Raw genomic sequence first — 12,995 nt, 5'->3', positions numbered from 1 at the left:
ATACAAAAAGACCAAAAAAAAACCCAACTGCCACTTCTGAAGAGCCAGGAGCAAAAAACGGGTGCTGGAAGCAAAAGCAGGGTACTGCGCATGGCCCCTGCACTCAACACCACAAAGGCATGGGCAGAACACACCTAAGCCACCCCTCTGGCCTGACCCCTGGACACACCCCTACCCTCACCCCATATAAGGAACCAGCTTACCACGCCCACCGTTCCGGGAGCAAGCAAGGGAAACTGTTACTTGTTTTTGCTCCCTCCTGCAGCTGCAGGGGCCCCAATGAAGCCTTGTCTGAATTTCTTATCTGGCCTCTAGCCAATTTCTATTGACTGGGGAAGGCCAGGAATCCTGGTCCGTATCAAAGCGACCTGTCAGAAGTCACACAGCCAGTACATGGCAGAGCCAGACATGGTTTTAAGCATGCTTGTCTCTCTATAGAGTGCTCTTTCCGGTGCACCAGAAAACTCACAGGGCCCCTAGCTTTTTTTTTTTTTTTAAATTATTATTATTGGAGTACAGTTGCTTTACAATATTGTGTTACTTTCTGCTATACAGCAAGGTGAATTAGCTATACATATACATATATCCCCCTCTTTTTTTTTAAAGCTTGATGGTATTCACATAGCTTAATTTGTGTCATGCTTTATTTATTTATTTATTTAATTTATTTATGGCTGTGTTGGGTCTTCGTTTCTGTGCGAGGGCTTTCTCTAGTTGTGGCAAGCGGGGGCCACTCTTCATCGCGGTGCGCGTACCTCTCACTATCACGGCTTCTCTTGTTGCGGAGCACAGGCTCCAGACGCGCAGGCTCAGTTAACTGTGGCTCACGGGCCCAGCTGCTCCGCGGCATGTGGGATCTTCCCAGACCAGGGCTCGAACCCGTGTCTCCTGCATTGGCAGGCAGATTCTCAACCACTGCGCCACCAGGGAAGCCCTATCCCCTCTTTTTTGAATTTCCTTCCCATTTAGGTCACCACAGAGCATTGAGTAGAGTTTCCTGTGCTATAGTCAGTTCTAAAATAGTTACCTATCTTATACCTAGCAGTGTATACAAATACACCGCATAAACACGGCAAACGGAGCAGAGCTGTAGTTGACTGCACATGCGCACACTCCAGGCCCAGCTCAGCCCAAGGGCAGTGCCAGCCACGGTGCTCCCAGGTGCCAACGGAGCGGATCACGAAGGCGAACTCACCGTACACGTGGACAGGCTCTGGCGAATAAGAACTGGCTGTTGTAGAGTCACGAGGCTAGACCTAGAGAACTACACTTCCCAGAAGCAGCCTGGGGTAGACGCCTTTCGCTAGATGACGTACTTCCGGAAAAGCAGGCGCTGGATAGGCTGCAGAAAGGAAGGGGGCGGTTCTAAACCTCCGGCGGCTCGGCCTATATCCGGTAGGGTCAGTGGACGAGGCGGTGCGGAACCGGCGTTGTCTACTGAGCTTTTCCAGGACTGAGCCGACATGGCGGCGGCTTTTCGGAAAGCGGCTAAGTCGCGGCAGCGGGAACACCGAGAGCGAAGCCAGGTAGGACCGCACAGGCCTCACGAACTCTGGCCGGTGGCCCCATGTGCTATTCTCGCCCCGGCCCTACCCACCTACCCAGCTGCGGGTCCTGGCCTTTTCTGTGCGGAGATGTTGCTTGTAAATACATGCAAATATATGCTGACGACGCAGGCGTGGCTGGGGCGGACCCTCGCGGTTCGGGGAGGAGGGGGTGGTCGTTCTCGCTAGGAGAGCACAGCTGTCCCTATTCCTGGGAGATAATCAAAGCTATCTTGCAAGGTTTCATTGAAGTAGTTAAATGAGATACTGTGTGTAAAGTGCTTGATCCTCTCTGGGGAAGTTGAGGTCAAAGTTCACACAGCCAATAAGTGTCCCCGCTGGAACTGGAATCCACATCTAAAGATGCTCAGCTCTGTCCGCTGCGTATGTGGGCTGATCCCGAAGAAATTGGTGTTAATTAATGTGCTATTATCATCATGCTTGGGCTTTGAGGTCCATGAAGATCTGCACGTACGCTTTTTGTTTATGTCTCACCATGTAGTGTTGGTGTTTTCCAACCCCATTATACAGATGAGGAAACTGAGGTCCAAAGAACAGAATTGACTTGCCCAGTCACAAACACCAAATTCAGACCGAATGAACAATTGCAGGACTTCTGTGGAGGGTGTGTCTGTGTGGAGAGGTTGAGTGGAAATTCATTTAATATATGCAGAGTCAATTTATTCTTCTGTTCTCAGGAATCACACAATATCTGATCCAGAAAGGCCCTTAGGGATGTCTGGTGCAATTTCATTTTACAGATGGGGAAGAGAAAGAGAAGGATGTGTCTAAAGCTGTGTCACTGATGGATGGGCTGGAACTAAGGCCTCCCAACCACAGTTCAGTCTTCCTGCTTAATAGCATTTATCAGACATTTATTGTGCACTTGCTGTATGCTCAGTGGTGTGCTGGGAGTAGTGTATTGATAATTTGCCATCTTGTTTGGACCCCTGTGTGGATCTATCTAAAAATAATAACAGCTAGAAGTGCTTTCTGTGTGCCAGAGCCAGACAAAGTGCAAAATGCTTTACCCTTATTATCTCATTTATCTCTCAAGAGTGTGTGGAAGTAGGTACCATTATTTTCTTACATTTGCAGATGGGGAAGCTGAGGCTCAGATAGGTTAAGTAATTTGCCCAAAGACATACAGCTGTAGGTGGCAATCAACAAAGCCAGGGATCAGACCAAGTGTTTTGAATCCAGAGGGTACTAAAAGTTGAATAAAGAAGCAACTTTATAAGAGATGCATAAAAAAATGACCAATGAGAGGGGGAAAAAAAAAAGGGGGGGGGGGAAACCCAAATTAAAAAACAGGGAAGAGGAGAGATGATGAGAGAAAGCATCACAGTGAAACTTGTTGGACTTGGAAGGCAATGATAATAGCTGTCACTTTCTAAAAAAAATTTTATTTTATTTATTTTTGGCTGTGTTGGGTCTTCGTTGCTGAGCGCGGGCTTTCTCTAGTTGCGGCGAGCGGGGGCTACTCTTCATCGTGTTGCGCGGGCTTCTCTTTATGGTGGCGTCTCTTGTTTCGGAGCACGGGCTCTAGGCGCACGGGCTTCAGTAGTTGTGGCTCGCGGGCTCTAGAGCGCAGGCTCAGTAGTGGCGCACGGGCTTAGTTGCTCCGCGGCACGTGGGATCTTCCCGGACCAGGGCTCGAACCCATGTCCCTTGCATTGGCAGGCGGATTCTTAACCACTGTGCCACGAGGGAAGTCCCATAACTGTCACTTTTTGAGCACTGACTGTATGCTAGGTACAGCCCAACATGCTGTACAAGGATTATCTTGTATAATCCTACAGCATTCCTGTGAGGCAGATGTTATCCTCATTTGTATCAATACAAATGAGGAATCTGATGCTTAAAGAGGTTGAATAGTGTGTCCAAAGGCACAGTTGTGGGTAGTTGATTTGGATTCATAGAGAAGACAGAGGCAAAGAGCATGACATGGCCATGTCTGAGTGGGAATAGAGGGTCTTTGTGGGAGAGGTGAGGAGGAGGCCATGCTGGAAAGGTTGGTAAACACATTGACGGGAGCACTCCCTATTTGGGTAAAGTTTGGACTTTATCTTATAGGTCCTCACTGAGGCACTGGGGGAGCTCTGGAAGATACATTGGTATGGAGGGGGTAATTACGTGAACTATTTCAGATTCAGTGCTAGGCTTCCTCCTGGCAGGTGTACATTCAAGTGGACATGACAGATTTCAAGATTTCTGCCTCACTTTGTTGCTCTTTTGACCCTTGAGTTTTCTTTCTCTATTCTCTGTCAACTTCTCTTTGTCTGCTATAATTAAAATAGTAATGATCAAGAGAGGGCTTGGGTATTATTTTAAATATTGAGTTATTTCTTGCATCACTTCAAGGATAGAGGATGAGAGAGGAGACTGTTAAAAATCCCACCCAGGGACTTCCCTGGTGGCGCAATGGTTAAGAATCCACCTGCCAAGGCAGGGGACATGGGTTCGAGCCCTGGTCCGGGAAGATCCCACATGCCACGGAGCAACTAAGCCCATGTGCCACAACTACTGAGCCTGCACTCTAGAGGCCGCGAGCCACAACTACTGAGCCTGCGTGCCACAACTACTGAAGCCCGCGCACCTAGAGCCCGTGCTCCACAGTAAGAGAAGCCACTGCAGTGAGAAGCCCACACGCCACGACGGAGTAGCCCCTGCTCACCGCAACTAGAGAAAGCCTGTGTGCAGCGACAAAGACCCAATGCATCCAACAAGTAAATAAAGAAATAAATAAAAAAAAATTCCACTCAAGTTATTATGCAAGTTTAAACAGTAGAGAAGTTTATGTACTGCCTCAAACATCGAGAATATTCAAAGTGGAAGAGGATGCAGTGTAGGAGGGTGGGGAAGAGCAGACTGTGGCCCCAGATAGAATAAGTCTCGTTCTAGCTTTGCCACTTACTAGTTCTGTCTGTGTTCTTGGGCAAGTTCTCTAAACCTCATTCCCTTTTTGGAAAATTGGGATAACAGTAGTGCCTGCTTTATCCACTTTCCATGATTGTTTGGGGATAAATGACATTGTGTGTAATGAGCATAGCAGATTGCTTTGTAACAGTATTTCTTTTTTTTTTTTTCACCTTGATAAAAATTTTATTTACTCATGTTACATACTCATCCTAACAAGAGAACAGGAATTTTTTTTACCTTCTGGGAATGTCAAAACTCCTAGATTTTACAAAGCAACGTAAAAGTACATACAAATTCTTTTATTTTAATTTAAAAAAATTTTTGGAAGTGTAGGGTCTTCATTGCTGTGCGCAGGCTTTCTCTAGTTGCAGTGAGTGAGGGCTACTCTTCGTTGTGATGTGGGGGCTTCTCATTGTGGTGGATTCTCTTGTTGCGGAGCACGGGCTCTAGGCACGTGGGCTCAGTAGTTGTGGCTCGCAAGCTCTAGAGCGCAGGCTCAGTAGTTGTGGCGCATGGGCTTAGTTGCTCTGCGGCATGTGGGATCTTCCCGGACCAGGGATCGAACGCATGTCCCCTGCATTGGCAGGCGGATTCGTAACCACTGTGCCACCAGGAAGTCCCCATACAAATTCTTTATAGTGATTTTCTTTTCTTTCTTTTAATTTTATATTCTCAGATTTGCCCAAAATGTAACGGTAATTCTTAATAAATGTGGCCTATTATGATGATGTGTAGGCAAAAGCATCTAGCACTGACCTTGCCGTAGGTTAAGTGCTCAAGGAGTGGTAGCTTGTAGAAAGATAATAGCAAGATTTAATCCTTGTACCTTCATGCTATCCAAGTTCTGTATCAGAGAAAGTATTTTCTGTCACACTCTCATGCTTAGTACCGAAGTTAGAATAATAACTACACATATGCTGGGCACCTGCTATGTGCCAGGCTGTGTGCGGGCAACTACCACTTACAGAGGCTCATTAAATCCTCAGGATAGTCGTGAGAAGTAGGTCTTATTGTTCTTATTTTATAGCTAGGAAACAGGAGCTCAGAGATGTTAAGTGAAGTGCCCAGAGTCACAGATTGTTAAGAGGTAAAGCTTGGATTTGAACCCAGTTCTTCAGACTCTAAATTTAGCTCTCTTAACCACAGTTGCTTCCCTGTTACTATGTTTTCCCTTCATAGTATTTTATAAACCCTTGGATTAAGTCTGTAGTAATTTTAGTACAACTGGCAACTGCTTTCTTAGTGCCGAGTCATTGTTGCCTTTCTCTGTCCTTAATAGGCCAAGAAGCCTACTATGGCCGTACTTGTGACCTCTCTGGCGCCTGCATGGCCTCTCATCCTTGGGCAGTGCCCAGTTGGGGGAGGGGAGGGAACAGGATAGCACATTGGCTGCCAGGACATGGATTTACTGAACGCTCCAGAGATTCTTGTTCCTGTCAGGTGTCCTGTTGATTCGGGTATGTGTTTGCTGAGGAAACTAAGCACTTTTTTTTTCCTTTTGTCTTCTAGCCCAGCTTTCGAAAACATCTGGGCCTGCTGGAGAAAAAGAAAGATTACAAACTTCGTGCAGAGTGAGTACAGTCTTTCTGGGAGCGGTGCTGCCAGAAAAGCTTACAGCCTCCCTGTACTACAGCTGAATTGCCTGAGTGTCCAGCAGGGGATGATTTCCTGCCATTGATAAAATGGCCAAAGCTCTGGCAGCCTGTCAGATACTTTTCTGCGACCCTAAACTTCTCTCTTTGTTTAGGCAGAGCGTTATTTATTTAACTGTAGTTGCATTGAGAATTTTTTTTATTATGTTGTTCCAGATCGTTTTCTCAGAGTGGCTTTGGTTTGCTTCTGCCTTGGTGTTTGAGCTAAAAGCCGAATCTTTTTTCTCTCCCTTTTCCTGAAGTTCAAGATAGAATCTAACATTCCAGTTGTTGAGTCTCTTACATCACCATGTGTGGTGTGGAATGAAGACATGTGAAAGATGGATTCATGGGACTGAGTGTGGGTGATAATGAACTTTGAAAACATTTTATAAAACAATTATCCCTATTCTTCTTCTTCTTTAGCACTTTATTTACAAAATATTTTATAATTATTTGTTAGCCATGCATGTCAGCTGAGGTCCTTTTTATGCCCCCGGAGCAGCTGGTGATGGATTAAGTGGATTGCTCTGGGTCCCAGAGTTTTTCAGGCAAATAATAATAACTGAGTGCTGTTATTAGGCCAGGCAGTGTTCTAAGAGAGTTGCCATTTTTACATGCATTTATTCCAGCAATCTTTGGGGATACTATTATTATCACACCCATTTCACAGATTAAATTGGGATGCAGAGTGGTTAACTAACTTATCCAAGATTACTCAGCCAGAAGTGGTGGAGTCAAGATTTCAACCCAGACAGTCTGGCTCCAGAGTCCACGATTCTAGTCACTATGCTATACTACAACGTGTAGTTTCTGAATCTTATTTGGTCACTTGGTGCCCAAGCTTGCATCAGAACCCCGTCTGAGGAGTTGTAATCTGTGCTTTGTTGGGTCTCTCCTTGTAATGATGTAGATGGCAGTAAAACTTACGTGAAATGGGGACTGTTAATTTCAGGTAGAACAGGGATAGGAGAGGACCCACAAAGAGATGAGCTCAACATCTGACATTGGAGTGTGACATTGGAGTGTGGGTCGAATGTAGTCACTCCTTTGGCTTTTTTGAGTTTCATTTTGTATGTATCATTAGATGCTTGTAAAGTTTGCTTGTTGTGTTTTTTTTTTTTTTTTTCTTTTTTGCCATGAACCTTGTTTAACCTGCTTTTCAGTGACTACCGGAAAAAGCAAAAATACCTTAGAGCTCTCCGGAAGAAGGCTCTTGAAAAAAATCCAGATGAATTCTACTATAAAATGACTCGGGTTAAACTCCAGGTGGGTGCCTAATGGATCCGTTGGGTTTTGTTTTTCCCTGCAATGCCGTATGGCATGTGGGATCTTAGTACCCTAACCAGGGATTGAACCCATGCCCCCTGCAGTGGAAGCACAGAGTCTTAACCACTGGACTGCCAGGGCAGTCCCTCAGTTGGTGTTTTGAGCTCCAACTCAACAAGGAAAATAAGGATGAGGGAGGAGATGGATAGCTAGGATCCTGGGCTTTTTTTTAGCTCTTCTCCAGTTGGTCAGGTGCTCCTGGTCATTATGCAAGGCAAAGCTGCCCCTTCATGAGCAGCATGCGTTTGGAGTTGTCTGATGCCTGGAGCTATTCTGAGAGGGTGATTGGAGGTGCTGAATTGAATGTGTGTCTTGGGGGCCTGGTGCATTGTGTTGCTGTTGAATGTAGCCTTTGGTTGTCTTTGTTCCAGCCACGAACTATGCCAACAAGTTATTAATGATTTTAATCTAATAGGAAACGTATCTTTTAAATTTGGATTTTAGGATGGAGTTCATGTTATTAAGGAGACTAAGGAAGAAGTAACTCCAGAACAGCTGAAACTGATGAGAACTCAGGATGTCAAATATATAGAAATGAAAAGGGTTGCAGAAGCTAAGGTAACAACTAAAACTCTTTATTCTGATATGTTTTTGTTGGTTAAGAAGAGAAATAGAAATCCATTGATCTCGAGTTGTAAGTTGATTTCTTCTGGCATTTCTAATCTTAAAGTGCACTTAATTATGATAATGGTTTAAAAGTATAGTCAGCATGGTGGAGTGGAAAGAGGTCAAGTTTGAGACAGACTTAGGTTTAAACTCTGGCTCTGCCATTCATCAGCCCCATGATTATGGACAAATTAGCTTCCCTGGGGCTGTTTCCACATTTCTATCTCATAGGATTGTTGTAAGGATTAAATGAGTTTTGTGTAGTGCCTAGCTAGCCCCCTACCTGACGTGTGGTTGGTGCTTGATAAATTTTAGTGGTCCTTTTAAAAGAATGAAGCACATTCTCTGCTGGCTGGTGATAATGACGTGGAATGGTCTAAACTTGTGCAAATTCATTTCTGATACCCTAGAAGAACCCAATATAAAATGAGGCCATATTCTGTATCCTAGAAAATTGAAAGACTAAAATCAGAGCTCCATCTGCTGGATTTCCAGGGGAAGCAACAGAAGAAGCATGTGTTTTTTTTTGACACCAAAAAGGAAGGTATGAAATGTTTGAAAGTTTCTGGGACAGTCTAGCATATTGGTCTGTGTTGTTTGGTGTTAGAGACAGCACCTTAAGGATTGTCTTGACTTTTAGTCGAACAGTTTGATATTGCAACTCACCTGCGAACAGCCCCAGAACTAGTCGACAGAGTCTTTAACAGACCTACGATAGAGACCTTGCAGAAGGAGAAAGTGAAAGGAGTTAACAATCAGACTCGACTTAAGGTAATTTTCTCCATTTTTCTTCAGGTCTGAGTTTACGGGAATCTAGGTTCTTTTTTTTTTTTTTTTTTTCCCTACTGCATTTAAGATGATTATTTTTGAAAACTTACCAAGTTCTCTTAGAGAAGTGGAAGGAAGATTTGGTGATGGGAATGGAAGTGGAGGAGGGTTCCTTAGTCTCTAAGATTAGAGGACGTGTAGCATAGTGGTCAGGAGCTTACATTCTGGCCTTTAGGTCTGCATTTGTTTTGGTTTTTTTTTTGGCCATGCTGCGAGGCTTGCGGGATCTTAGTTCCCTGACCATGGATTGAACCCGGGCCCCAGCAAAGCACCGAGTCCTAACCTCTGGACCGCCAGGGGATTCCCTAGGTCTGCATTTGAATCCTACCACTGACCCTGGGCTTTGTGCGTTCAATGTTTGTAACAGGTGCCAACAGTTTTAAAAGGCAGAGAAAGGAGGGGACACTGAAGATGAAGGGATTTGGTATACTTTGATATTAAACCTTTAACAGTGAATATGCATATCAGAAGGTCTTTCATGTTCTGCATTTGTACCCCAAATTTTGTATTGACTTGTCCTTACGGTGCTTTCCATCACTGTAACTGGGTTTGTGCAGAAGACATGCTTTTTCTCCAAGTCTTCTGGAGTTGAACTCTCACTTCTGATTCATTTAAAAAAATGCTGTCAATGTGTTTCAGGCAGACAGCTGTTCTGTTTTGATTTGAATCATTTACACCGCATCAGCTTTGTTTAATTTCACAGCAGCTTCTCTAGCTCAGAGGCAGCTAAACTTGCTTTAGTAATATAAATACCCCTAATTAGTTTGATTATATTGGGTAATCCCACAAATCAACAGTCTGTGCAATAAAGTGAAAACAAAAGCTGTCTGAAACCACTGCTGTGAGACTATGCTAGAACTGGTGAATTGTTTAAATCTGAGGCCCAGTAATATTCCCCTCTGTGTAGCTAACACTTCCAGCCGAGGAGCCGGCTGACTGGTGTTCTAGTTTTAACCCTCTTGGTCACGTAGTTGTATTTTCAGTTAGCTGTGTCGCTGACACTTCTCAGGTATCGCAGCAGTCCCGAAAGAGACTGGTATTCCAAAGTCCTGTGTAGAATGGTTCACCATCTTACCTTTTGAAAAGTTGGGAAGGTTTGGATTGCCCTTTTTGTCTAGTGGTGTTGTTTCTTTTGACTGTCTTGTTTAAAGCAAAATTATTTTTATTAAGAGACTGCTGGTGGGTGGCTTGCAAGGGAATTTTTAGTCTGTAACTTGGAGGGGGTGGGCAATCCACGAATGGGCTTTAGGAAGTCTATGAACACCTTCTTTCCACCTTGAAATTTTGTGTGACTGGGTATATACGTGTGTATGAATTTGTACAAATACATATATGCATTTATGTCAAGAAAGAATCCAAAGCTTTCATCAGTTTCTCAGAGGTCTGTGATCCCCCCACACTGAAGGACCGTTGGTCTTTGAGGGGTCATCAGCAGTGAGAATTTTCAGGTCAGCTTCCACTGACAGAGTCCTTCTGCTTTCTGAGTTCCGCGGTTCTGACGCCAGCACACTGCCCGGTGGCCCTTCTCTGCTTCTCTACTCATTGTGTAGGGTTTCCAGCACTGGTTCATTCCTTCACATTAGGTAACCGGGACGCTCAGACAGCTCAGTGTAGTAGTGGAAAGATTCCTGGGATCTGTGAGACTCGAGGCGCAGTTCTGATTCTGCTCCAGGTGAACCTTGTGTCCATGGGCAAGTCTCCAAGGTTCCATGGAGCTCTGGAATGTGGTGTTCGTAAAATGGCCAACTTCAGAGTCTCTTGTTACGTTGATTCTGGGGTAAGGAGGGAATTGATGAAACCATTTATGCATTTGGGCCCAAGTGGATTAAGAAACAGTTTCTTACTCATTTTTATCCTGTTAATTGTTTTACTGAAAAATGTGTGTTTCTTCTGCAGCAAATAGCGAAAGAGAGGCAAAAGCAGTATAACTGCCTGACACAGCGGATTGAGCGCGAGAAGAAATTGTTTGTTATTGCACAGAAAATTCAGACTCGCAAAGATCTTCTGGTGAGGAGAGAGAGCCTTAGGCCTTCATTTTTTTATTTTATTTTTTTCCTTGTAAAGTTCTAAACTGAGACTGGATTTCAGCTGTGTGTAAACCAACCCCATTGAAAATGTCTGCTCCTCAGGGGCAGTGGTTTGAGCCAGTGTCTGTTACTCTGACAGTGTTGAAATGTTCCTTGATTAAGGAGGTAATAAGGGGCTTGCTTATTAGTCAGTGCTTTGGAACAGCAAAGGGTAGGATCGGGTGGCATATGAACTTTATAGCTTATGAGCAGCTATCTGTAACATTTAAACAGGTTAATAAAACAGTGCGTGTCACTCACTGGTGTTTAAAAATAGACAACATTGTGTAGTTAAATAGCAGAGCTAAGGAATATAAGATGCCCCTTTCATATTATCATTCCTCTAAATGTCAAATTTTTCAGCTTTGCAGATCATTTTGGTCTGCCTTTCTCAACTGGGGTTCCGTACGAGATGAAGCCCTACAAAATAATGATTTGAGTACCTTCTCAATTTTCACAAGAACTTCTGCACAGCCAGCCTCATTATAGATGCCCAGGGGAGAACTTGACTCATTGCGTCGGGGATGCCTTAGGACAAAGGGCTTTGTCTCTCTTGAACATTGAGACGGCTGAATTAGGGGCTTTCTAGTAGGTAGTTTATTAAACTTTCTGTTTTACACAGACCTCTCCTACTGTTTACTGGTAACTTTTTACTCTTTTGTAGGATAAAACTCGGAAGGTGAAGGTGAAGAAAGCAACAGTCAACTCCCCAGCTATTTACAAATTTGAGAGTCGTCGAAAACGTTGAAGTGTTATCGATAAGCCTTTTCATTCCACGTGGAAGAGTTTATGTTTTTTTTTTTTCCAGTAACTTCAGATTCCACTGGTCTAAGTGACTTGGTTTTCCTGTTTATAACCATAATTTATTATAGATCTGACATTTGATGTGAACAGTGTTAAAGCCCCTTCCCCCGTCTAAATTGTTTGTGGGTTGTTGAATTGTTGAAATCAGTCTTTTTTTTGGCCGCTGCACGAAGCCTGCAGGATCCCAGGCCCAAGGCAGTGAAAGCACCAAGTCCCAGTCACTGGACCACCAAGGAATTCCCTGAAATCAGTCTTATTTTTATATACTTTCATTTTTTTTCATTATAAAAGTTACATAATCTTTTATATAGCAGATTTGGAAAACAAGTGAGTTCGTCTCTAATCCCAATGCTTATTCAAGAACGACAGACAACTGTTGTGTACTTAACTATGCTAGGAGGTTAGGGAAATGGAGGGGAACGACTATCAGAGCATTCTGGTTGATTTCCTCCATTTTGTAGAGGTTGGCACTGGTTTTTGTGTTTTGTAGTTGTAATTAAACACCTTTATGGCGTACTTTTTTCACTTACTATTAAATCATTAGCTCTTTTCCATTTTGTTACATCATTAAATTTTTTAAAGTAATATATGCTCATAGTAAAGACTAAAGTAAATATTTCTAATGTTTGCAAAATGTTTTAACCACTGGATAGACTGATTTTACCCTCATTCATTCTTAATTTATTGGATATTCAGGTGGCTGCATAAGTTAGCCAGGAAGGACTTTTTTCTTTTGCACTTTACAGCTGCAGATAGAAACCCTTGGAATTAGGAACTCACAGGGGCACCTCTTCTTTATTGATGAAGCTCAGATCAGAGCAGACCTGGCTTTCTGTTCCTGCCCTCCTGGCCAGCTCTTGATTCCAAGGCTATAAATGGCTTGGTACAGGCCTTCACCCAGAAATAGATACCCCAGCGTGTGCACGGCAGACACGTAGACCTCCCAGAGTCTCACCCTTCCCTTACCTGCCCACATAGGGCTGGGAGGCCGAGGCCAGTCAGGACAGGGCTGAGCGTGCTTAGAGCAGATGTGGGAGGAGCAGGATTCTGGGAGGCTTGCTTACACCTCACCCCCTGGAGGGGGAAGAGCAACACCCTTCTGCGGGTATTTAAAAAGAAAAATTATTCAAACTTAATAAATTCCTACGACTATTATGTTCTTATACAAAGCCTGAAATGAAAGCCTGTTTCCTAAGGGTGTACTCAGTGGGATTCGGATCTGGGAGCCCCAGAAAGCAGGAGGGAGGGCCAGGGGACTAGAAGCT

The 12,995-nt window shown here is 44.0% G+C and overlaps 1 protein-coding gene across 2 annotated transcripts; it reads left to right on the top strand.

Moving 5' to 3' along the window:
• The first annotated feature begins 1,373 nt into the window (after positions 1 to 1,373).
• UTP11 (UTP11 small subunit processome component) lies at positions 1,374 to 12,282 on the top strand. Of its 2 annotated transcripts, none has more exons than XM_082399303.1 (8): positions 1,374 to 1,526; positions 5,976 to 6,037; positions 7,264 to 7,366; positions 7,871 to 7,984; positions 8,483 to 8,576; positions 8,673 to 8,803; positions 10,757 to 10,867; positions 11,591 to 12,282. In XM_082399303.1, the coding sequence occupies exons 1-8, from the start codon at positions 1,464 to 1,466 to the stop codon at positions 11,672 to 11,674; spliced, it is 762 nt and encodes a 253-aa protein (XP_082255429.1). In that variant the 5' UTR covers positions 1,374 to 1,463; the 3' UTR covers positions 11,675 to 12,282. The 2 variants fall into 2 exon arrangements, with proteins under 2 accessions (XP_082255429.1, XP_082255428.1); XM_082399302.1 differs by lacking the exon at positions 11,591 to 12,282 and adding an exon at positions 11,290 to 11,556.
• The last annotated feature ends 713 nt before the right edge of the window (positions 12,283 to 12,995 follow it).

This window comes from Balaenoptera borealis, assembly GCF_965194805.1.
Source record: "Balaenoptera borealis genome assembly, chromosome: 1".
NCBI classification, from domain to species: Eukaryota; Metazoa; Chordata; class Mammalia; order Artiodactyla; family Balaenopteridae; genus Balaenoptera; species Balaenoptera borealis.
The sequence above is the reverse complement of the archived record's forward strand: the minus strand, read 5'-3'. Positions and strand labels throughout refer to the sequence as shown.

Bases quoted from the DNA above. Each gene is read 5' to 3' on its own strand.
- UTP11 (XM_082399302.1), top strand. From the start codon at position 1,464: ATGGCGGCGGCTTTTCGGAAAGCGGCTAAGTCGCGGCAGCGGGAACAC. The intron at 6,038-7,263 runs GTGAGTACAGTC...CCTGCTTTTCAG, and splicing joins GATTACAAACTTCGTGCAGA to TGACTACCGGAAAAAGCAAA. The intron at 7,985-8,482 runs GTAACAACTAAA...TCTGTATCCTAG, and splicing joins AAAGGGTTGCAGAAGCTAAG to AAAATTGAAAGACTAAAATC.